Genomic DNA, 24,414 nt, shown 5'->3' on the forward strand with positions numbered 1-24,414 from the left:
GACCTTTAGATGTCCACCATAGTCTTGACCAATTTATTCTAAAACCTTAAACTGAGACTTTTAAAGATTAAGTGAATTTATGTAATCTGTTCCCATTGAATTGGAAGCCTGTGTTTCTGTCTCCCATAGACTCTTCTGACAATACCTGCCTTAATACTTTCCTTCTGCAGTTGCAGCCTGACTTTAGGTTTTAGCTTTGCCTCAGCTGAAGATTCAGTGGAAGCAATGAAATCCTGCCTTTTTAGCTTCCCTTCTGCAGCATATAACTATGAAGATACTCATTCTTTCCTAAAACCAGATGCTGTGTGTGATCAGCCCTGCAAGCCCTCAATTATGACCAAAGAATTTAAGCTTACAAAGCTTATGAGAATGAGTTATCCTACTGCTAGCCTGACCTGTGTGTCACTAAAAAATGGGAGTTTGGGTTGGTACTGTAGTTAGGGACCAGTTGTCCCCATTTTTGGCAAGGGCCCCAATCTTTACTCAAAGATGTTTCCACAATGGAAGGGAACCTACTCAAAGGTAAATCTAGCAACTCTAGAGTCCCAAATGAGAGAGCAAGCCCTCTCTCTCTGAAGAAAAATGTTGTATAAGAAAATGGTAGAAAGATTATTTGACCCTTCCCTATTTCTGTCCTGAGGAAATACTACTAGGGCTGTCCCTCTCTGATACAAAGACTCTTTTCCCTTGCGTAAGAAGCATTTTTAGTTTCTCAATGACTGATTGTACAGGAAAGAGACTCTCGACTCAGCTGCCTGAGCAAACATGGGGCTTGGGTTTTTTTCAAGTTCGGTTTCAGACAGTTGGCAGAAATGGAATCCACTTATCTGTCTGTGGGAGGAGCTGCAAGCCTTGAGTGGACACTTCCCATCTCTCTGCAGCCTGATTCTATGACAAAGTGCAAAAAAGTACTCAGTGAACATTCAGCTTTTCTTTTTACCAGGGGCAAGCAAAGCCTCTGATTCCCATGATATATCATCAGAGCAAGGTAATAGGAATAAAGATCTAATCCATGAATGCAATAACACTTTAGTGCCTGGTTTTTTTAGAAGCCCTTGAAGAGAATGGGCACCAAGTGGAACTAATAACATACTGGTTACACTATTTTATACAATTGTAGACATTGTTAGGTTTTGATATTTTTTCTTTCACCAGCTGTTTTCATTTGTAATATTTCCAGAGGGTTAAATAACTTTTCATAAGAAGTGGAAACAGAGAGAGTTACCATTCCAATGCAGCTTTACTAGATCTGGTTCTACATTTGGTATGCTTTGGGTATGTCTACTTTACTGACTTATGCAGTCCAAAGAGAGAACTGAGATTGAATTTGCTTGTGATCCTTTATAGTCTCAGGATTGCAATTCCAAATTGCAGCTTTACTTGCAATGATGTTTATGTCACTGGGACATGGTAAAACATTACCAAATTTTCACTCTAAGCTTGTAGTCATTTGAAAAAAAAAAAACAAAAACACAGCGGCTAGTAGACCTCACCAATAAAAAGTTAAGTTTCTTGCTTCTGGAGTACACAAGTTGTGATGAAGAATGTTCCAGAAATGTCTTGTCACAGGACAGCAGCTTCTGGCTCTCTTCAATAGCACTATCTCTTGCATGCTTGAGCAAAAAAGGCAGAGGAATGTAAATTCCAGCTCCTTTCAGAAGAAACAGAAATATTATCCTTGGCAAAGAGGAACATGGTGCCGTGTCAAGACAGTTCATGTGAGGAGTAAACTAAAACCTAAAACCCTTGATGGACTCAATATCGATATTCTGCTAGAGAATTCCGGGCCTTCGTTCCAAGGTCTATCATCTCCTATTGTTCTTAATGGGCCTGAAGCCTGAAGCCCTCTTGGGATGAAGCCCTCTTCCAAAATGGTCATTGTTTTTCACTTTTCCCAACAAAAAGCAAGCCACATCTCTTCTTGCCTTCTTTTAAAAGGCTGATGTCTTGTGCTATCACAAGTAGAGAGAAGCATGCAGTTCCTCTGAGAACAGGAGGAGATAGGTATTCTCAGAATAACCATATTTGGGTACTTTCAGCTCAGGTCCACAATAAGAACGACAGGATGTCTCCTTTTAAAAAGGCAGTTCATTTTACTCTCTTTGAACATTCTCTTAAAAAAAAAAAAACAAAAAGGGCTTCCACTCTAAGGTAACCATTGATCTCAGGTATATCTTGCTTCTAGGGAGTAAAGATACCCTGCTTGAAGTTTCTTCTCTTTTCTTCAGAAGCTCAGAGGTAGAGAATACATATGTTTCTGCCGTGCAATTCTTAACTGAGTATTATAGCTTTACAACAGCATGCATTTCTGGTGAGGTGGTGAAATCTGTTGAGAATATGTGGGGCCCAGGAACACTCTCCATTTTCACAATCTCTGCTATAGTATGCTCTTAAAGTGTGCAGAAAGATTTGCCCAAACTTGTCTATTGATGCTTAAATTTGAATAAATATAAATCCTTTGGAAATCTTGAAGGTTTTCTCCTGATTGATTTTAAGACCCTTTAAAAAAATATTTAGTCAAAATTAGTGGGAAGTTGTGTTTTTGTATTATATGCATTTAACTAACTTGAGAATCTTGAGAACAAGTAGTTCCTAGCAATTCAGAAAGTTGCCTTTTTCATAGATACGTCCCAAACCTCTGGATAATTTAAAAACCCAAGACATTTGTTAAACTCTGGAAATTTGGAAAGTATGAACTACCTGCATTCATTTTGCTCCATGTAAATTGCTAAGGCAGTAGCATCTGGCACTTGCTGCAAGCAGTAAATTAGATGTGATATTTCCCATCTCCCAAATGCATTTGGGAAATAATTCAAAAATTAATTTATTAGTTTCTTAGCCATACTGTTAACAGAAATAGTAAAAGTGCAAAAAAAAAAAAAAATACTGCAGCCTTTATACTATGGATTTATAAAAAAAAATTGAGTGGGTTTCTGTGTTCTCTAGAGGCAACGTTTGATAGGAACTTAATTCATAGAAATGATCTTTAGATTCTTAGATTCCTTGCTTATTCTACTGAAGCCAGCAGTTGTCTAAATCATTAAGTTACAGTTTGAGTGAACTAATAAGCCTTTTTTCCTCAAACCTACTGTACATTCATAATATTTGTTTCAATGATTTTAACCTATTATGACCTTGTTCTGTGATTCCACAGAAAAACACGTAAATTCATCTAATTCCACAAGAAAGAGTCATAGCCTAGTCACAATCAGAATATGAAGAAATACTAACAGCAAGCTGCAGCAAGGTTTCTGATATTTTCCGGAGTAAAAGAGTGGGAATAGTGTATGTGTTACATTAGAGTATAGTGTGACTTTGGAAGACATGCAAACTTTTTAAATTCGTCTCTGGGTACTCTGGGTATCTGAAGCTACCCATTTCCCCTGCTGTCTCTCTCAACATCAGTATCTGTCAGTTTACGTGAGTGTTTTGAGCTTGCCAATGACTTCAGAAGCAAAATGTTACCTGAACTGCTTCTAGATAGGAAATGTTAAAATGAGTGCCTGCTGTTCCTTTGTTCAGATCGTTGTGTGCATCTGTACTCATGTATGCTTTACATGCAGATAACCGTGTGGGCAATTGCTACCTGAAGTATGGACCACGAGGTGATGGGAGCCTCTCTTGCAACACTGAAATTGGGGTTGGAGTTAGTCGTTCCTCATGCTGCTGCTCTCTGGGAAAGGCTTGGGGAAACCCCTGTGAGACGTGTCCCCCTGTTAACAGCAGTAAGGAAATGTTCTCTTATTCTCCCCTTGCCGCCTTATTATAGAAGATGCTAACAAGGGATGGAGAAAGTATTTGAAATATTTTACTGTATTACTATACATTTATAATTTAAGAAACTGATTTTCTTCATGAGGCAGTGTTCTGGCACAGAAAGAAAATCTCCCTGCAAATGTCAGAGGGGAGATGCAGAGGTGTGGACCTGATCTTTAGTATTCTGACTAAGTTCCTATTCTTACAATAATACATCAGTGGTAACTTTGGAAGGAACTTTCCACTGGAGTAGGCTTTTAAGTAGTTTGGGGCACTTAATTTTACGTTGCTTTTACTTTTCTCCCATTTAAAAAAAATATATATTAAGGTTGTTGCAGCTATGCTTATGTGTCTTAAGAATGGAACAGATTACATGCATCGGATAGGAATTTTTACTCAGCAACTCTATGTTGGTTGGGAAATAAATTAATAATGCTTGCAACTCAAATCACACCTTTAATTTGGAGAGCTGCAGTAGTTCTCAAAGCAGATTGTTGGTTACTGTTTGGTAACTATTTCTAGAGTACTTTCAAAGCTGTTACCCAATGATACTTATCAATTTTGTAGAGCTTTGAAGTTCTTTGAATGAATAATGCAACAGAAGTGTAGAGCACGTTGTTCTTAACAGTCTCCTAGTATATGAATTCCCATTTCAGCATGTATCTTTATTGATTGTATACTGACATTTCATATTAAAGAACTAATGAAACACAAAATATGTGCCTTTATAAAGGCACAGTATGGAGAAAACAATATTGTGCCTGCCTTAAGAGTATCTGAGGTTACGGTAATGTTTTAAGCAGAACTTACCTTGATTTTCTACTAATCCAATGCACTCGCTTGATTTACTGTGAATAGGTCAAGAAGAGTTGAAAACCAATGAGCGTAGGGGAGGAGGCTCATTAAAAACACAAGTGAAATTTTATGTTTCTTTTGTTAACATTTAATTCTTTGACTGACAAGCTCTCCCTTTTTGTACTATACTTTAGCGGAATATAATACACTCTGTCCAGGGGGAGAAGGATTCAGACCCAATCCCATCACTATTATTTTAGAAGGTGAGTTTATCATAAATGGCTGTGATGGCTGGTAATAAAAAACAGTGTCATCTTTGGAGAGATGTACACAGAAACTGTATTTGGCAGAAACCATTACAGTTAGTGCAAAGCAAAACCCTCTGCTCATAGGCATCAGAAAACAACATGGTGAAAAGGCATACTGTAAAAGAATACTGAAGTCCAACAGCGTAGGAAACTAAGCTGATGCATACCTTTTGTGTGCCTTCTTACTTGAAATGGCCCTTGAAATTGGCCCCTGAAGGATAAGTAATTTATGAAAAGTATAGGTTATCAGTGGAAGGTATAAGTTTCAGAAAATACTCGTTGGACAAAGAAAATCTGGTTTGAATGAGTGTGCAGAAATGGGGAATTAGATGTCAAATTCCTGTAAACAGTAGTGGAAGTTGAAGTCCGTGGACACATCAAGCTGAAACATGCTCCTGAAGAGCTATTTACATGGAAGAGAATGAGCATCTCATCCAAGCTTTCATGAAGTGCAACCTATAAGCAAAAAAAAACATAATCCATGGACACTTGGAAGCCACTAGTTGGTAAAATTTCAGAGAAGTACTTAAAGTCTCCTGTTTCTTTTCATTCTGGAATGAAAATATGGTGGGTTTTTTTCTCTTTTTTTCAGACATTGATGAATGTCAGGAACTGCCAGGTCTCTGCCAAGGTGGAAATTGCATCAATACTTTTGGCAGCTTCCAGTGTGAATGTCCGAAAGGCTACTACCTCAGTGAAGAGACAAGAATCTGTGAAGGTTGAGTCCCTTGAAACCTCCTTCTCTGTCACAGTGGAGTTATGAAAAACAGTGTCTTTTTTAGCCTTAAATCCATTAAGCGGATATGGTACCCACACCCTGACCTAAAACCCTCTCTAAAATAATTATCTTTGGCACTATTGGTATGATTAATATAAAACTTGAAATGCAACACTTGAATATTCTAATGTTTATTTTTACATGATAGATCTCAGCTATACATCTTGAGCTATATGTATTCAGTAAACTAAGGTGGTTATTCATGTTTTCTGGCATCTCATTTCAACACCTTGTATCTCCTGCTAGTTTCACTATGCTCCCTGTATTTTAAGTGAGAAAAGGTGTCCTCTTCACAGTATTTCAGATTAGCGGTTTAATTTACACAATGTGAAGTAAAGTTAATATTGGTCTTCCTTTTGTGTTTGAGATTTGTCATAAGTGTTAGAACCAAAAAATGTAAAGAATCTTTTGTGTTTTCTCCTATTTTGGAGTGCTCTAAGTCGACTTTCCCTCTTCATTCCCTTTGTGAGAAAAAAAGTAGTCTTTTATCAAAACAAATCCTGAGGCTTTGCTAAGCTCAGGTGAAGAAAACTGACCAAACTAGGTTTGAAATTAAAATTGTATGGGCAAAAAAGTCTTACAACCCAAATATCTTAAATAAGAAGGTCCAAGGTTAGAGCAGCAAGACTGTGTGATTATTCAGCTTGCCTATTCTACATAGACAACTTAAAAGGTCATTTCTCAGTGGAGTAGAGAACAAATGAACAGAACTGAAAAGTGACAGTAGCATTCCTGTGAGAAGAGGGTGTGAATGTCTTTTGTGGAGCTGATAGGATACAAGGTGTTCTAGTTTTATTGGTAACTTCAACAAAATTGAACTTGTAGTGTTCTCTTGCATTTCACTGACTGGACTTAATAGAGGTTAACAACATTACTTCTGAGCAGCTGTTATAAATAGCTACTTAACCCAACTCTGAGCTGTACTTTCCAAGCTAGCATTTAAATGAAAGGTTTTTGTTATCCTAGCGTGGTTTATTATGGTTATATTTCTCAGAAGCATTTGCTAGGACTTGGTCGTCTTTTCCCCTGTTAATTGTAGTGTTTTTTCTCGGTCTCTAGATATTGATGAGTGTGTTGCACATCCTGGTGTCTGTGGTCCTGGCACCTGCTACAATACCTTGGGGAACTACACCTGCATTTGCCCACCTGAATATATGCAAGTGAATGGAGGACATAACTGCATGGGTATGCAAAATGTCATCTTTACTAGAACTGTCTGAGTATCAGACAGTTTTGGGACCAAACTCCCTGCTTAAAATTTCCTTTTAGATGAGACCATTTCTAAAGTCTTATAGTGCTTTTTCCTACCTTTAACTTCCAGACACTTGTGTCATGTAGCCAGGAAGGAGATCCCAGTGACAGATGTGCAGTGTTCAAGTGCTCCTATTCCTTAATAGAACTCAGAAATATTTTTTATTTTCATTAGTCATTTCCAAATGGTAGGGTTTACTATACAAATGAATCAAATGAGAGTCTACAGTGTGTTTCTCATTTCTTGGGAATTTTCTTTTTTCCCCTTTGTCTCTTTGAATGAAAAATTAAAATATGTCAAATTTCATGTAAGTCTAAAACAAAGACTGTAGATTACTTCAAACTGTAATTTATTTTTAAATTGCATCCATGCATATGCTTGGGTTGGGTTGCATTCAGAAGCCAGAGTTAATGAACTGCTGCTGTCTAGATTGGTAGGGGACTGATATTTACTTAGGTTACTTTGTTGATTACTCGTTAAGTGATTCTTTTCTCACATCTAGACATGAGGAAAAGCTTTTGCTACAGAAGCTATAATGGAACCTCCTGTGAGAATGAACTGCCTTTCAATGTGACCAAAAGGATGTGTTGCTGCACGTACAATGTTGGGAAAGCCTGGAACAAACCTTGTGAACCATGTCCAACTCCAGGAACAGGTAAAGTCTACTCTAAAATCCTTTTTTTTTACTTTCTTTACTCATCTGCTTCTTTAACCTATTAGCTAACATTTCAGCCCAAAAAAACCTTTGCTGTACTCCCAAAGCAGAGTGATGAAACCCTGCCATCCTGTTACTGGTTGGGTTGAGTCTTGGTGGGCTAAACACAAGTAGGTATTTCTTCCATATTTTTAAGTGGAAGAAGTGTCACTCCATATTGAGTGGAAAAGTACAGCTTGAATAGTTTGAAGACAACAGTCGTTTCCCCTGGATGAAAAAAAAAATCAGGAAGAACATGCATAATTTCCCTTAGCTGCCCCTGAAGGCAAGGGCAAGAGCACAAACTGCTGTTGTGTGTCACTGAGATAAACAAAAACACCTGGAAAGTACAGATTGACCTTCCCATCTGCAGCAGAAGTATGTCAGCCCGGTAGGTAGAAGGATGTTTGTAAGGGAGGTATGTGCAGGTAGATCTAATCATTTAGACCTTTTTTTTGGAAGTGAAGGGGCTCTATAAAATGAGTATACTGTGGTTACCAAGGCTTTCAGAGATCTTATATGGACATAGAATTTCTTTCAGTAGTTTAGACTTATGTTAAAACTCTGTGTTTGTGTAGATAAGACCTACCAGGGTGGCACAGATTTCTGTAATCATGCATTCAGAAAAAAAAAAGTTTTCTGAATGCATGATTACAGAGCTCCCATCTCTAAAGCTGTCACTTTGAGGTTTCTGGAAAAGCAGTCACTGGGCAATAGTACTGGGGTTGAAGATACTGGCTGACAAGAGATGCCTGCTGCCTGGTCTGTCTTCCAGGATAGTTAATTTAGGATAGTATAATTTATTTACTGTATAGCTGGGGATACAGTTATTCTGGTAGTCCTAATCTGTCCGAACAAAAAAGATGGGGTTTCATTACTGAGTGTATTATCTTTCTAGATTTTTCACTTGTGTCTCACATGTGAGCATGATCCTCTCAGTTGCTTCTACGTTTTTTCTATTGAAGGTGATGAAAAAGCTCCATACATAAGCAGGGCAATGTAAAGGGAAGTAAAAAATCCCTTCTATGAAGGGAGGTGAAAATAATGTCAGTTCTTTTTCAGCTAGTCTTCATGGAGTTCCTTGCCTAGAACAAAACACCCTTGAAAGCTCAACTCAGAAAAATCATTGGTGGGAAACTCTCAAATCAGAAAAATAATTGGAAACCTGGCAGTAGCACCTGGTCTTCATTAAAAGATTCTTACATTTGTAAAAAGAGAAAAGGTGCCTATATAAAACTAAAAAACTCAGGTGCCTGTTTAGTACAAACACATTTTATTCTTTAATTGATTTTGCCACAAGTTTACTGCCACTAAACCCATAGCTCTGCATAATTTGTGATGTTAGTGTAAAGAACATATTACTTTCATTCCAAGTGGTTTATCCTGGTAACATAAGGGAAACAGCAGATAATTTAGGAAAGACTTTCCACCACAAGCAGTAAAGAAGAGGAAAATGGGACTGAAAAGACAAGACAGCCTCTACCTTTTCTTTCTCAAGTAGGAGGAGGGACAATGAAGGAATGTTCCTAGAAGTCAGGAATGGAGATGGAAATAAACTTGAGAGAGGAAATACTTGCTGGCTATCACAGAGAGCTCATAAAATTCTTTCCCATAGTAATTTATCTCAGGGCCATAAAATTGTCATCATGATGACAACATGATGAGAAGAATGCAGCAAAGAACTAGCAGGGATTCATGCAATTAATATTCTTGGATGGAAGAAAGAATTCTCCTTTTAAATTGGTAAGACTGAAGTTCTCAAAAACCTTGCAGCTTTTAAGGATTTGTTAAGACAACTCCACTTGGACTGCAAGCAGTTATGGGGTTAAAACATTTCCCGAAATACTTCAATATTGCCTTGTTAGCTCTTCTAAATGCCTTTACTGTATTTGGAGCCATGGTTGAACCTTTTTCACCATGAAAAGAGATTGTGTGAGGGATCAAACGCAAATTCCAAGTGTAAATGGTTGAATAGCTGCACTTATGTGGTATAATCAGTTGTTCTGGAATCTGGGTGGGGGCTACACATCACAGACAGGGGTTATGATACACTGACCTTAAACAGTTTGCTAGACTGAGCCAGTAGCTCATTAAGAGCATTATTCTGCTCTGATGAGAATTATATTGTTCATCTAAATGAACTTCACATGCCAATCCATTTGCATTTTTTTTGCCTTTCTGAACAGAGCTCTTTCTTCCTTTCCATATATTTATGCTTAACAATCTCTGTTTGATGACTTCTGGTAGTAAAGGCTGTATTGCTTGGTTTTATACATTCTGCAGGTCATAACCATTACCATAGAGACTTCAATCAGCTATAATTATTGTTATTTATTTGTTTTTTCACCCAAAGAAATGTAAAAACCTGCTTCACTGCTAAGAGGTAACCAAGCATTTGCAGAAGACCTTCATGGTTTGATCATTTCAGGAGTGCTTGGCCTCGGAGACATTTTTTCTTCTGTTACGTGACAGATCTTTTTGTCCTAAACAATAATATAGTGATAAGTATGTGGAGCTTTGAAATATTTTTTCAGTCATTGATGCAAAGTCAAGCTTTCAGTAAGTAAATCTCTGGCATGTTTGCGTATGGATAATTCGGCACTGCGTATAAATGCATTATCATACAGTCATTTCCTAATTATATGCTCTTTTTCTACACAGTAAAAACTGGAAAAAATAAGGGAAAAAAAACTATTAAATGGAATGCATGGAACATATAGGTAGTATAACAAAGAATGATAGAGGCCTTCAAGCCTCAGAGCCTCTTCTTCATAGGTTATCATCACCCATGGAGACAGGGTAGTGAACAGAGGGCCCCCTTTTTATCTGGCATACAGCATATACCACAGTAAATGCCATAAAGCTCCTTGCAGAAAAGAACTGTTTTCTAACCCTCAAATCTTGTAGATGTGAATCTAAAAGAGCAGAAGATTGCTGAATGGTAAAACACTGGCAGGGAGCTCTGTGGCCCAGTGTCTTGTACTGCACGAATTACCTCAATAGGCATTAAGCAGTCATTAAACAATAGGACAGAAGAAAATGCTGAAGTTTGGGTACACTGGATTCTACTTGGCCTATCCAGGAAATAAAAAGAATGTTCAAACATGAGAAAAATATTTTGCCAAATCTCATTCTGGACAATTATCAACTACTTTTGCTGAAATTAAAATTAAGAATGTTTCGTATAAGGGAGACAAGAATTATTCATGTTATTACCCCAGTGGTTAAACTTTACAAAATTATAAGCTACTGAATACAGACACCATTAAAATGTAAATGATCAAGAAACTCAAAATACAATGAGTGCAGAAATAAACTATTGCCACTCAAGATTTAGGACCATTACTCACAGGATAGCAGAAGGGTCTCCTTTCTCTTTTTTTGGTGCTAGAAGAGATCCTAATAATTTGTCTACATTTCAGGTTTAGAGGTGACTCCATATGCTTCCTCGTTAGATGGGTAATAGGATTCCTGTAGGTCCTCAGCAGCATGAACAGTGGACCAAGCACTCATGGAAGTCTCCAGATACTACACTTGCAGTATCCCTTGGAATTTTATATCAATGGGACATTTTTGTAATTTTTATCCACCTTCTTTAGAAGGACATTTTACCTTGGCTTAATTCCCTGCCTGTGCAAATATCTACTGTATGCTTTGGAATTTTCCCTTAACAATAGTTTGGAAGCTTAATATTGAAAGATACTTGCTATTCTTCTGGAGAATTTGAATGCTGATATGATCTAAAAAGATGCTGAATAGCAGCTGCATGGTTATTGTTTGCAAACACACACTTAAAGTAAACTGTACATTCAACCTGGTTGTATCTTCACACTGGAATTATTTTGCCCTCCTCAAACAAGTGGGCTTTCAGTACACAATTCTACTGGCAGTCAGTATTTTACAAATTTGACATAGTTATAGTTGTAGGCCTGTCATTTTTTATATTTTACGTGAGACCAAAATTTATTAATGCACTGTAAATGTGTAGTAAATTTTTTTCGGGAAAGCACTGTTTTAGCAGTAAAATCTCATGCCACTATAGGTGCTTTATAAGAAATACTTTTTTTGAGGGTGTAATTATTTATTATATCCTGCAATAATTAATAGATTCCATGCTAGAAATTTTTCTCTATATTTTTCTCTATATTTTCTCAAATCCACTCAACTTTATACACCTTCCCTGCAAAAACATGTGTTAATTGATTTTATACTTTATAACGTGCATTTCCCATCCTCAATATGCTCTCGACAAGAGGGTATAAAATGAGCATACTAAAATAATGCTTTGTTTTGGAGCATCTTTTTTTACAGCAGAGTAAAACTGAGAATCTGCTCTACAGTTTAGTGGAACTAAGCTGCGGTAATCTCTGCAGAAAAGAACAGAGATAGTATAATCGAAGAAGGTTAGGTTCTGGTACATTTATTTCTCCTATACAAAACTATTGCTGCAGATTCTCCCTACATGTGTCTACCAAGCATGAATAAACCTTTAAAGGTAAGTTAAGGAGTTCTATTTAAAACGAAAATTGAATTGCTGCTTTCTCAAGCCAGACATTCACTCATGTGCAAAAGTCTCCAAAGATTTGAGAAAAGAGAAGTATGAATTAGTGGTTCAATTTACATTGATTTACTGGCAATCTGAATTTTCAGTACAGTTTGTACAGGAGGTGATGGCTATTCTGAGTAGATTTGGCTTGTATCAGCTCTTGAAAAGCTGAGAAGACTGTAATTCTTGGGAGGTTTATAAATGCTTACTAAAAATGCGTTGTCCTCTCTTTTGCTCTAGCTGAATTCAAGAATATATGTGGGAATATTCCTGGCTTCACTTTTGACATTCATACTGGAAAAGCTGTTGGTAAGTTTCACTGAACTGATTTTAACCAAAAATTACTTTGCATTAAGGTCATTGCAGCTGCATAATCATACCTAAATCAACATTGCATATAATAAAATTCTAATTTCATTGGGGAGTTACAATGGTGACATAAATTGTGACACCAATTTTGGTGTAAAATACTCCCGATTTATATTTTTTTATTTGTACATTTTGTTGTGATCTTTTGCTTACCCTCCATCTTAGTTCATGGGTTTGAGTTTTAAAAAGTGGGTTTGGGCTTCAAAAATGTTGTGGGATTGATCTCCATCTTGTCTAATTTTTCGTATTACTCTGTTTTGATCATTTCCATAGTTTATTTTCTCTCATAATGGGCATGTGTTTAGATTTGTATCTTGTATACAGTTTCTGTAGATTAAAACTTCTTAACTCAGTTTTAAGTGCAGTGAAAATGAGAATCCAAGCAGCACTTAAAGCCATGAAGTACTGTACACTGACGGGCTCATCTCACTTTCAGACATTGACGAATGTAAGGAAATCCCAGGAATCTGTGCAAATGGTGTTTGCATCAATCAGATTGGCAGCTTCCGCTGTGAATGCCCCACTGGATTCAGCTACAATGACCTGCTCTTGGTCTGTGAAGGTGATTTGAAATGACGTTATTTTCTACTTAGCTCCTGTAAGCATACTTATCTTCAAGGGAAGGGGAAATTTAATTCACATGTTTTTCAAAATCTAAGAGGCAGGCCATGAGCTTTTTTGTAGGGCACGAAAGTCAGTTTGTGACATGTTTGTCTTTAATATATATGCACATGCACTTACTAAAATTTGTAAAAGTTTTGTGTCAAGCAATTCACTGACTCCAAATAGGACATAAATGGAATTATTTTATTTTATTTTAGGGAGGAAATGTTTTTCTTGTTCTTAAAACTTCCCAAAGAAAATATTCCTTGATTTTCTCCATCTTGAGTCTGTTCTTCTGGTTTTATAGGTAGAGATATTCATAGAAGCTAATAGTGAATTTTCATGTGTTCTTAAAGTCAATAGGAGTTTTGTCATTGGTATTCAAGGGTCTTGTGCTGACGTGCACCCAAAAAGCTAACAAACTGTGCCACTATCTCAGTTCAAAGGCAAAGAGCAACGTTTTTTCATAGAAAAAATAATTTCTTTAGACAGACATTTAAAATTGCAAAGCCACTTCAATGTGTAGTAAGTTGGATTCGTAGGATCCTCCTTCATCCAGAGGTGTGTTATTGTTGAAATTGTATTGATTTTGCTTTTCATTTGCATTTACTGCACAGGCTTAAGGTCAGAATATTCATGCTTTGTTGAGGACAAGAGATTTGTCTTGCAGAAGACAGACAATAGAGTGTAAATTCTAGGCAGATATAACTGTCTCGTGGTTTCTGATGTCTGAACCATGACTCTTGGTATTTCAGATATTGACGAGTGCAGCAACGGAGACAATCTCTGTCAGAGAAATGCAGACTGTATCAACAGTCCTGGTAGTTACCGCTGCGAATGTGCTGCTGGTTTTAAACTTTCACCCAATGGTGCTTGTGTTGGTAAGAAATAAGTTGACTTTTCTCATCTGCTTCAATCTGCATGATTCCCTCAAAGGGTAAAAGAATCATTTATTTTCTATTACCTTGTGTATTCTGCTGGTTTATGCAACAGTTTTTACTTTGTAGCCCTGTTTTTCTGTAGAAGGGAAGAAAAGACAGGGTAAAATTTTTAGAAAACATTCTTGATGTATCAACCAAATCCTAACAGTAGTTTTGACCTCGAGGTATATAGGCAAGAAGTTCTTATAAAATGAAGTTTTGTTATGATTCAGGTTTAGTTATGGATAATTTTGTGTCTGGTTTTAATAACAATAACAGATTGTAAAAACATGTTTGTATAAAATGAATGAATAATAAAAGTCAATAATCTGTACCATCTGTTTTATATTTTTGTTACAGATCGCAATGAATGTCTGGAAATTCCTAATGTTTGCAGTCATGGTTTATGTGTGGACATGCAAGGAAGTTACCACTGCATATGTCACAATGGTTTTAAGGCATCCCAAGACCAGACTATGTGCATGGGTATGGAAAGAAAAAGCTTTTGTGTGTGGTTTGTTTCGGTTTGTTATTTTTAAAAGAGGAAGAGACGAGCCTAAATTTTTGTGGAGCCTACAATGACATTAAAAGACCAATTCAAATGTTCATGCGTTTGTCTGAATAAAGCATGTGAAGTTTCCTTGGAATGGATGTATTAGTTTGAGGAAAAATATCCAGTATTCTCAGCTCCATTTTACTGAATAACATATCAACCCCATTTTCATAGAAATACACAGTGACTTATTTGACAGAGCGTAACAGAGTTTGGAGATAAAAAGAAGACCGATTTTTCAATTGCTTAGAAATTTATTGAGTTCATGTTTCATTTACAATACAGAATCCCATGTTTAATGTAACTTAAATCTTTACCTATTTTGTATTAAAATGTTGACATCATAGAGATGATAGAAGAAATCAGAAGACTGCAAAATAAGAGTGATTTTCTTGATCTTTCAGAGTTTTGTAATCAGTTGTCCAGGATTTTATAAAGAAATGGTGATACATATGTAAACTCAGTTCTCTTTGAGAAAAATAGCCAAAAAAATGATTCTGTTTTTTGAAATAATGATCATCTAAATGTCAGTTCTAAGCTATAGAGAAGATCAGTGTCTTCATACCACAGCTGTTCTCCAATTTCAACTTTAAACAGACATTTAAAACCTATTCATGTTGTATTATGTATTCATATACGCCTTGAGTCTTCTCATATTTGGACTAAATCACATCTGTCAAACCATCTGAGGAGGAGATTTGAGAAAATTATGTGTGTTAGCAACGCAAAATTTTGAGAGGCTTGTTACTCGGAGCAGTAACAAATAATTCTAAAACCAATTTTAAAAAGTTCGTAGTATGAAATAGAAATCTTGACAATGACAGATTATGGAAATGATCCATACCAAAAAACGTTTACCTTCTGTAAATCACTAAAATGTTTCAGAAAGTCTGCAAGAACTATGAAAACAAGATCTAAATACCTTCCAGATCCCTATGAAACTCCAGAAATTATGAAAAGACACAGCAGGAAACATTTGCAAGCAGTCTTTGTAATTCTGGATGTACAACTGACATTTACATATGCAAATTAACTTGTGAACAATGTCACAAAACTTCTTTGTAGAGCATTTTAGAAAGGTTTACATGGGCTTAAGAGTAAAATATTTAGATAAAATTTGAGATAGTTCCAGGGCAATGATGCTCAATGCTTTGTACTAAATTCTGATCACTAGTGTACATAAAGAAATTAAGAAGTGTTAGTAGGAATAAGAAAAAAGATAGGATGTTTTGCGGTACTGCACATGCACTTACTTTTATTTTTGCATGTAACAGTAACTTTTATTTTAAAATATATGCAAAAAATGCGTCATGCAACATTTTCCTATATGTACCCATATATGTGCCCATACTGTAAAAATCAGTACTATAAATAGAAAATGTGGCAGGTTAAAGGAGAGACACAGGTTTAGAATATTGTCACTGTGCACAGATAACACATTAACATACCTCGGAAAATCGTTTCCCACATACAGTTTTGTTTTTCTTTGCAGATGTTGATGAATGTGAGCGCCATCCATGTGGAAATGGAACTTGTAAAAACACGGTTGGATCGTATAACTGTCTGTGTTACCCAGGATTTGAATTAACTCATAATAATGATTGTATGGGTAGGTGACATAATCCAAACTTTTATTTCCGTTGCTGCTGAATCGGTATGCCAAGAAGGATGGTATAGAGGTAAAACTCAACCAGAAGACAGACCAGGGTGCTAAGAAAGTTAATTTAGTGCAGTAAGCGATGCTTTTACCAGCCCTAGATGTTAATCATTACTATAATTTTTTTAACTAATTAGAAATATTTTTTACTGGCCAGTTTGAGATAATGTAAACTGTTTATCTCTGGATCACTGGGGCAACCTTAGAGTTCACTGACATTTTAATGCAGCCCTCACTTCCATTAGATTTCCTGGGTAATTACAGCCCATGTCCTTGACTACTGGCACAGTCCATAGGCACCACTCACAATAAGCATATATTACATCACACCACCAGTGTTGCCTCGTGAATTTAAAATAATTTCTTTATTTCACCGTATGACTTGGCACATGCACACAGTGTGAATGAGGAAGCAGACCAGCAGTAAGAATACCAATACAGCCTATCTACCAAATCTGCTTTCCTAAGATGAACTCCACTTACACAGAGTTTATACAGGCTTTGCTATTTCCAGTTCCCTAAATCACAGGACACCAGAATATCTGATGGTGTTGAACAATGTAAATTCCTGGATACTTGTGATAAAGCAACTAAAATATTCCTGAGCTGAAGAACAGGCTTGTAAGTCTCTTGAGATCCTCTCCCTTGTGCAGAGTGTAAGGCAAAACAGAGGAAGGCTTTACATTCCTTCCTGCTGCAGAAGGAAGACAGAATGAAGTCTACTGGTTCCTTTCCTTTTCAGGAGAGAAATGAAACATCTAAATAAGTATTTTTAATCCTCTCCATGTCCAGGAAAAAGAAAATCAAAGATTTGTCCAAGTAGGAAAAGTCTCCTGCCAATGAATGGCACTATTTGCCAGAGAGGTTCTTTCCCTTGGCAGTATGGCTGCCAGTCTGCTGCCAGAAGCATCCAGCACCTCTGCTCCAGGCTGTGCCTTCAGGGATGCCAAGGAGCCTGTGATGACTCAGAGACTTGGCCTTTTGTTAGCACTCCTCTTGACAGCTTGAAGCGCCTCAGGGCTTTCTTCCAAACTATCCTAGTCACTCAAAGGCAATACAGCCCATCAGAATGTAGTATGTTGGAGGTACTTCTGCCTGTGGAGCTGTTACACAGAAGAAGTGTGCTATAGAATAAACCAGTAATGCAGGCACAGCTGTACTGGCTGAAGCAGAAGGTACATCTTCTTCAGAAGCACAAAGTAGACTAAAACCTCTTCAGTAAAACTGATGGTAGTCTTCATCATTCAAATTCAAGTACTGTAAAACAGAGAAGTATAAGTTGTTCTTACACCATGATGTTTATCTGACCTCCTTTTCATTTATTCTGAAACTTTCTCATCTGTATTTTTCCTTATGCAGTGCTCCTTTAAGTCTGGATTATTTAAGTAACTCCACAAACTAACAAGCATTTTAAAACCTAATTTTCAGAACTGTTATGAAGTAGAAAATCATCCTGCAGAAAGGAAATGATATATTCCAAAATTTGAAAATGACAAGGCAGGTTTTAGGAGGAAACGCAAGCAAATATAAATGCAGATAAAATCCAGAACACTCCATGTAACATTTTCTTTTCTGTGTCTGGAGTTAGTATCATACAGTCGCTTGGCAGTAAGTGAATGTCTCCAGATGCAGTAGCTGAGGTAATGCTGCGAGTCTGAAAATTATAATACGCTATAAAAAGAGAGTGTTGTTTAAATAGAACATATTCCTTAATACACTTGAGTGGGAGTTACTTTCCACTAGCTGTCAGCTGTTCCCTTGTTGCTGCAAGATTTACCTTTTCCACAGAAATATATATTGCAACTCGAGTGTGTTTATAACATACTGTATATACTATGCTGGGACTCAACTCTCACTTCTGGGGTTTTATTTTGTGTTTTTTTTTACAGATATTGATGAGTGCAGTTCCTTCTTTGGTCAGGTGTGCAGAAATGGACGGTGTTTCAATGAAATTGGTTCCTTCAAATGTTTATGTAATGAAGGATATGAACTTACTCTAGATGGCAAGAATTGCATTGGTATGTATGATACCACGTACAGGTGTTAAAGTACTGGTGAGCTGAAATAATCAAATTATTAGCTCCCATCTAGAAAGAAGCACCACGGTCTGAATAGCTAAGTATTACAAAAAAAGTCAGTGACTTTAATGAAAACACAGTAGAAGTAACTGGGTTTTGGAATAGTTGTTGATCTTCAACCACTAAAATGCCTAAGAAAAAGAAATTTAGAAAAGAATCCTACAGTCTTTGTCTTGAATAAGCCTGTTTTGTTACCATAAGAATTACATGATTCTAAACCTGTCTTGATTCCATCTACTCCCCAAAGATACTAACGAGTGTGTGGCACTGCCCGGTTCGTGCTCTCCTGGTACCTGTCAAAATTTGGAAGGATCATTCAGGTGCATCTGTCCACCAGGATATGAAGTAAAAAGTGAAAGTTGTATTGGTAAGACAATTTGTAATTGTTGCTTCTGAACAAATTAAAAATTAGAAAATCTATCTTGTTCTAATTTGGAGGAAATTTCTACACTCTAATGCTCTAATGTTTGTGAATGCTGCCCAATATAAATACATGGTAGCAGGGAATAAGTCAGTAGGAAGAGTCTTCAGGAGGAGGTTTTAAAAATGGAAGGCAAGATATTTTGTACATTATTGTAGTATATTTTTACATTAACTTCTTCATTAACGCAAACAAAAATACTTATTTTTCCAACAAGTGGTAATTTACATTTCATTCAGTTTTCTTTGGTTTTTTTAAATATCATTCATAAAATAATCTGTATACTGGATTTATGTAATGCTTACAGAAAGGTAACGATCGGCAGTAAATGCATGAACTAAGCTTCTGGTTTCAGATGTTTAAAAATCTTAATAAAATTATGGAGCTCATGGGAACAATTGCTTAAATTGGTTTCTTCTAATAACTGGTTTCTGATTTCATATTTTGTATAATGTCTCTCAAGTGGCAAGATTCACAGGAGGAGGAAGATGAAAGCAGATCTTTCATCAGTTTGCATGTTCTTGTTTGTTCCTATAAGTCTCATTTAAAGCCTTGAATACCATTCAGAAGCTGAATGGCACACGCTGAATTAAGACTTGGTGTGGCAGAGAATGAGAAATAAATCCTAGTTACAACTCCCCTTTCCAGCAGACGAAAGCACAGGGCAGCTGTGAATTTACTGGGTATTTATAGTAATTTTGTGTGGCACCTGGGAAGGAGGGTGCAAATGACTAATTTTGGGTAGGTACCCTGGAAGGGTTAGGGTTAGGTTTCTGCCTGGTCAGAGGACAGAGCAAGCACCTGTCTCTCCACTGTGACTATATTAAGAAACCTGGTTTTACTCTTAAATGGCTGAAGTTTAGTTGATGTGACACCACAGACGCACATTTCATCCAAATAACTCGTAATAGTGAATAAGCAGCTTGTCCTTGTATGGACTGGGGAGGACATAAAGATTTCGCCTATACCCACCTAATCTGTGTAGGTGCAGGAACTGGATCACAGGAACCTTTTTGACTTTTTATCTTTAACAGTAGGATGTATTTTCTAAGACCCAGAGTTCTCTCATCCTTCTGTATCGTGCCACCATATTCAGTTTGCCTGCCAGCTTCATGGCTTCCTTTGGCAGGTGCTGTTTTCATATTAGCAATTATGCTTGAGATGAATGCAAATCACCTCCAGTTGTAAAATCATGAATTTAAAATGAAAGCTTTTGGTTTTTTTGGGAATATCACTGTTTATGGCAACTTCAGTATCCTGACAGGATCTCTTGATGGTTTTGACAGCATCAGTGACTGCCAAACAGATTTTTGTGCAAATTGAGTAAGAGGGACTTAATTGCATTCTTTTTCTTTATTCTGCCATGTGTCCATGAAATTTGCAGCTAAAGTTCCTAGAAAATGCCTGGGTAATCACATGTGATTGTACAAATACTTTGATTAATATTATGACAGCTCTTGCAACATATGTTCCCCATTATTTTCTATTGATCTTGTATGAAAACAGCTTTATAAGAATTCATGACTTCTGTTTGCAACGTGAAGGTTGGCAGTGGCTAGATTACATTATGAGCTCAGGGTGATTATATGCAGGAGAAACCAAAACAGATGGGAGCCACAGAAAAATTCTTAGTTTCCACTTACTCATTTTATGTATTTCCTTTCATTTTTTGGGAATGAAGGGGAGATGACTCGTTGACTACCACAGTCTGGCTGGTCACCTGTTCATCATGGGCACAAGAAGAGTTTCTTCCACTCGTCCTAAGCCATTCATTACAGGAGTAATCAGTACTTCAAAAGAGCAGTTTTTCCATCCCATTAATGCAGCTGAATTGCTGAGTTTTGTATACTTGCAACTGCCACACTAACTGAGAAATTAATTACCTTTTATTCACTGAAATAAGCTGATTTAGAATGCTTCACATTCACAACAGCCTGTCCACGCTCTGCTACTGCAGTGTTTGATCATAGGCCAGATTATGCTACAGTGGGTTGTTCATGTGCTGTACCTAACAGTAAAATCTGAAAAAAGGCTCAAGGAAATATTTTTCAGAAGTAACGTCACCTGTCTTCTTCCATCACTCCACTTAAATTTTCTTAGTGATAAAAACTGTATTTCCATTGTTTCCTTATCTGCTAAATACAAGTCAGTTTTCTAAGATTCATTATAGTAGAGTCCAACAAACATCAGGAAAACTGGCGCTACAGATTTGTGGCTCAACATCCATGAAGCTTTTTTCATGAAGAATACCTATTCCTGCCTAAAATTTGATTAAGATCTATATGGATATTATTGTAGAATGCTTATAAAGCCATAGGTCTCTGTGATGATTCTTTTAGTATCCCCTATTGAAAGACTTAGGAGGGCTTGTACTGCAGGTATAGCTTTGAAGATTAACAAAATACACTTCAGAATTTATTAAATTTTAATTAACTTTACAAATTACTATAGCAAGGAGGCTTTTTTCTTCTGTCAGTATTTGCAGAATAGAATAAATTAAAATATGGTTTAAAATAATAGATATGGAAAATAAAGGTGTACTAATATATTACTTATTGTACTCTGTTTTCTATATAGATGCGGGATATGCAGCCTGATACTGTTTGAGTTGCATGATTTTACAGGCACTTGGTGTTTATATTAAGTACTCTTTTATTTTGGTTCAAGTTTATAATAATTATAAAATGTATATCTATTTTAAAAAAGTAAATCTCACATTTAAATAGTCATAACAATATATTATAAATTATGCAGCTGAACAGGAAAAAAATTTAAATAGCTTATCAAGACTTGCTGTGGAAGACCAGTAAATATAAATCCAAAAATATAAATATAATCATTGCCCTCCCTCTACTAAATAGCTAGCTATAGTTTCAGTTCAAGAATCAGTTAATCAGCATGAAAAAAGCCCATTTAATTACAAAGAACCCACAACATACGGATTTTGAAATAATTAATCTTTGGATGTTTTATGTTTACAGAAAAATATTTTTCTTATTAGAAATATATTTTCTCTGTTTCAGTCTGAAAGCATTTATTTAATAATTATATTATTTAATTTTATTTATTTATTTATTATAAATATGGAAAAAGAACAGAGAACTGTATTTGGAGAGAAATGCTGTAATTTGAAAGAGTGAAACATTTGAGCTGCTTTCTCTCTTAGGTGCTTTATTGGAGAAGCACATCCTGCTGAAGTTAAATAAATAAATAAATAAATAAATAAATAAATAAATGAAAAACCAAGGAATTCACAGCTAATGGGGTTATGGTGAACCTTTTCTCCTTTAATTTGCAGATATTAATGAGTGTAATGAGGATCCCAACATCTGTCTGTTTGGCTCTTGTACCAACACTGCAGGAGGCTTCCAGTGCATCTGTCCTACAGGTTTTGTGTTGTCTGATAATGGACGGAGATGCTTCGGTAAGTTAATTATTAAGGAATGTAATAACTTACTCCAACAGATAATAGATACTCTCTAGAATGAGTAAAAAGGGACCTCTACAGGTTCCTTCCAAAGTATGCCCTTACGTGGTTTGGAATCTGCTTTCAAAATAAGATGAGAAATACAGGCCTAACATTGTTCCTTTCAGGACTAGTCATCGTCTAACCAGGCAGGAGGTACTAGCTCCACCTAACTGTATTGTCTCTTTTAGATACTCGCCAGAGCTTCTGTTTCACTAACTTTGAGAATGGAAAATGCTCAGTGCCAAAGGCTTTCAACACCACAAAAGCGAAGTGTTGCTGCAGTAAAATGCCAGGAGAAGGATGGGGTGATCCTTGTGAGCTCTGTCCAAAGGAAGAAGAAGGTACACATCAAGGTCTAACAAAGACTTTTTAAGTGGGAGAAAAGGAAGAGCATATTTGTGTTGTACCTTCTTGATCATTAGAAGGAGAGGCCTTTTTGGCATTCTCTCTTAATGGCCTTTTCTAGAACCACCTTCAAGTCAACAAAAGGAAAAAAAATTAAATAGAAGAGACCACATCAAAAGAGAAATCCTGAGTTGTAGGTTTTGCTCTGTAGAGAAATGAACTAGCACCCTCCATCTGTAGATCTAGCCTGCTTTGGGCAAAAGAGAAGAGCAAAATGAGATGGTGCCAAAAGGTAACCAACATTTGTCCGTTCTTTGTTTTCTTCAAGTACAGAAAGGGGAAGCCACCAAGCACACGCACACAGCTCAGTCAGTTCTAGTGCTGCTTCCCCGACCTAGAGACGGTGCTACTTTTGTAGCCAGCAAGACAGCATAATGACCATGATTTAAACAGCTGACAGTTTTGAAAAATGTCATATAGAAGACTTTTGGATGGTTTTAACCTTCTGTCATGGTGCTCTCTCACTTGACGTTTTTTTAAAAAAAATGTACCTCTACAGTTGCTTTTCAGGACCTGTGTCCATATGGCCATGGAACTATTCCCGGAATTGATGATACACGTGAAGGTAGGTATGCTTTTTCCTGATAATTTAAAAAAAAAAAAAAAAGTTATCCTTAAAAATAGTCTTGGATATTATAGTATGTGATGACTCCCCACAGCCCCAGGTGACAACAGGCTGATCTTTTATAAATGTGGCCCATTATGAAATGATAGTTGAAAGATTACCTTTGAAAGACAAACAGAATACGGGTTTTTTAGGTTTTTTGGGTTTTAGTTTAGTTTTTAGGGTTTTTTTAGACTTGATACAGAAGTGCATCAGCTAAGTGGTTGCTAATATCTTCCTGCTTTTTAGATGTCAATGAATGCCTTGAAAGCCCAGGGATCTGCTCAAATGGTCACTGCATCAATACCGATGGATCATTCCGCTGTGAGTGCCCCATGGGATACAACTTAGATTACACTGGAGTACATTGCATCGGTGTGTCCATAGTTCATAAATTATAAAAGTTATAATACTGAAATTTAAAACACAATTTGAAATGTGTCCCAGCTCTCTTCACTTTGCATTTATTCATTATATACAGATACTGATGAATGTTCAATTGGCAACCCATGTGGAAACGGTACCTGCACGAATGTGATCGGCAGTTTTGAGTGCAATTGTCATGAAGGATTTGAGCCAGGCCCAATGATGAATTGTGAAGGTAACTTTATTTTTTTTTCCTTTAGTTTTTGTCCAGTCCTCAGTATTCAAATTACTTTATTAACCAGGCGTTTGGTGCTGTAATAACTAGGAGGAGAAAAGGTTTATCTGCTTGAAATACGTCATTGGAAAAGAAGTCTTGAATTGATCTAAGCAGTATTTTTAGTTTATCACAGGATTTTCCAAACTGCATGTTGTGGCATGTTACACTATTCAGCTGTTTGGAGGTGGGTACCTGCACTAATGTGATCGGCAGTTTTGAGTGCAATTGTCATGAAGGATTTGAGCCAGGCCCAATGATGAATTGTGAAGGTAACTTTATTTTTTTTTCCTTTAGTTTTTGTCCAGTCCTCAGTATTCAAATTACTTTATTAACCAGGCGTTTGGTGCTGTAATAACTAGGAGGAGAAAAGGTTTATCTGCTTGAAATACGTCATTGGAAAAGAAGTCTTGAATTGATCTAAGCAGTATTTTTAGTTTATCACAGGATTTTCCAAACTGCATGTTGTGGCATGTTACACTATTCAGCTGTTTGGAGGTGAGGAGCAGGGAGGGGAAAAGCAACTGTTGAGCCTCAAAAATATCCTCATAAACAGTATCACTAAC

At 36.6% G+C, this 24,414-nt stretch overlaps 1 protein-coding gene across 1 annotated transcript in view; it reads left to right on the forward strand.

Annotated features, from left to right (window-relative positions):
* Window positions 1-24,414, forward strand: part of FBN2 (fibrillin 2) — a 168,459-nt gene that overhangs the window by 124,796 nt on the left and 19,249 nt on the right. Inside the window, 17 exon segments of the mRNA XM_014954806.1 lie at window positions 3,564-3,725; window positions 4,746-4,814; window positions 5,452-5,577; window positions 6,697-6,822; window positions 7,392-7,544; window positions 12,370-12,438; window positions 12,935-13,060; window positions 13,857-13,982; window positions 14,382-14,507; window positions 16,067-16,183; window positions 18,121-18,249; window positions 18,557-18,676; window positions 22,029-22,154; window positions 22,388-22,540; window positions 23,104-23,169; window positions 23,458-23,583; window positions 23,690-23,809. Of these exon segments, the coding sequence (XP_014810292.1) occupies window positions 3,564-3,725; window positions 4,746-4,814; window positions 5,452-5,577; window positions 6,697-6,822; window positions 7,392-7,544; window positions 12,370-12,438; window positions 12,935-13,060; window positions 13,857-13,982; window positions 14,382-14,507; window positions 16,067-16,183; window positions 18,121-18,249; window positions 18,557-18,676; window positions 22,029-22,154; window positions 22,388-22,540; window positions 23,104-23,169; window positions 23,458-23,583; window positions 23,690-23,809 (2,040 nt within the window).

This window comes from Calidris pugnax, unplaced genomic scaffold (assembly GCF_001431845.1).
Source record: "Calidris pugnax isolate Ruff unplaced genomic scaffold, ASM143184v1 scaffold157, whole genome shotgun sequence".
NCBI classification, from domain to species: Eukaryota; Metazoa; Chordata; class Aves; order Charadriiformes; family Scolopacidae; genus Calidris; species Calidris pugnax.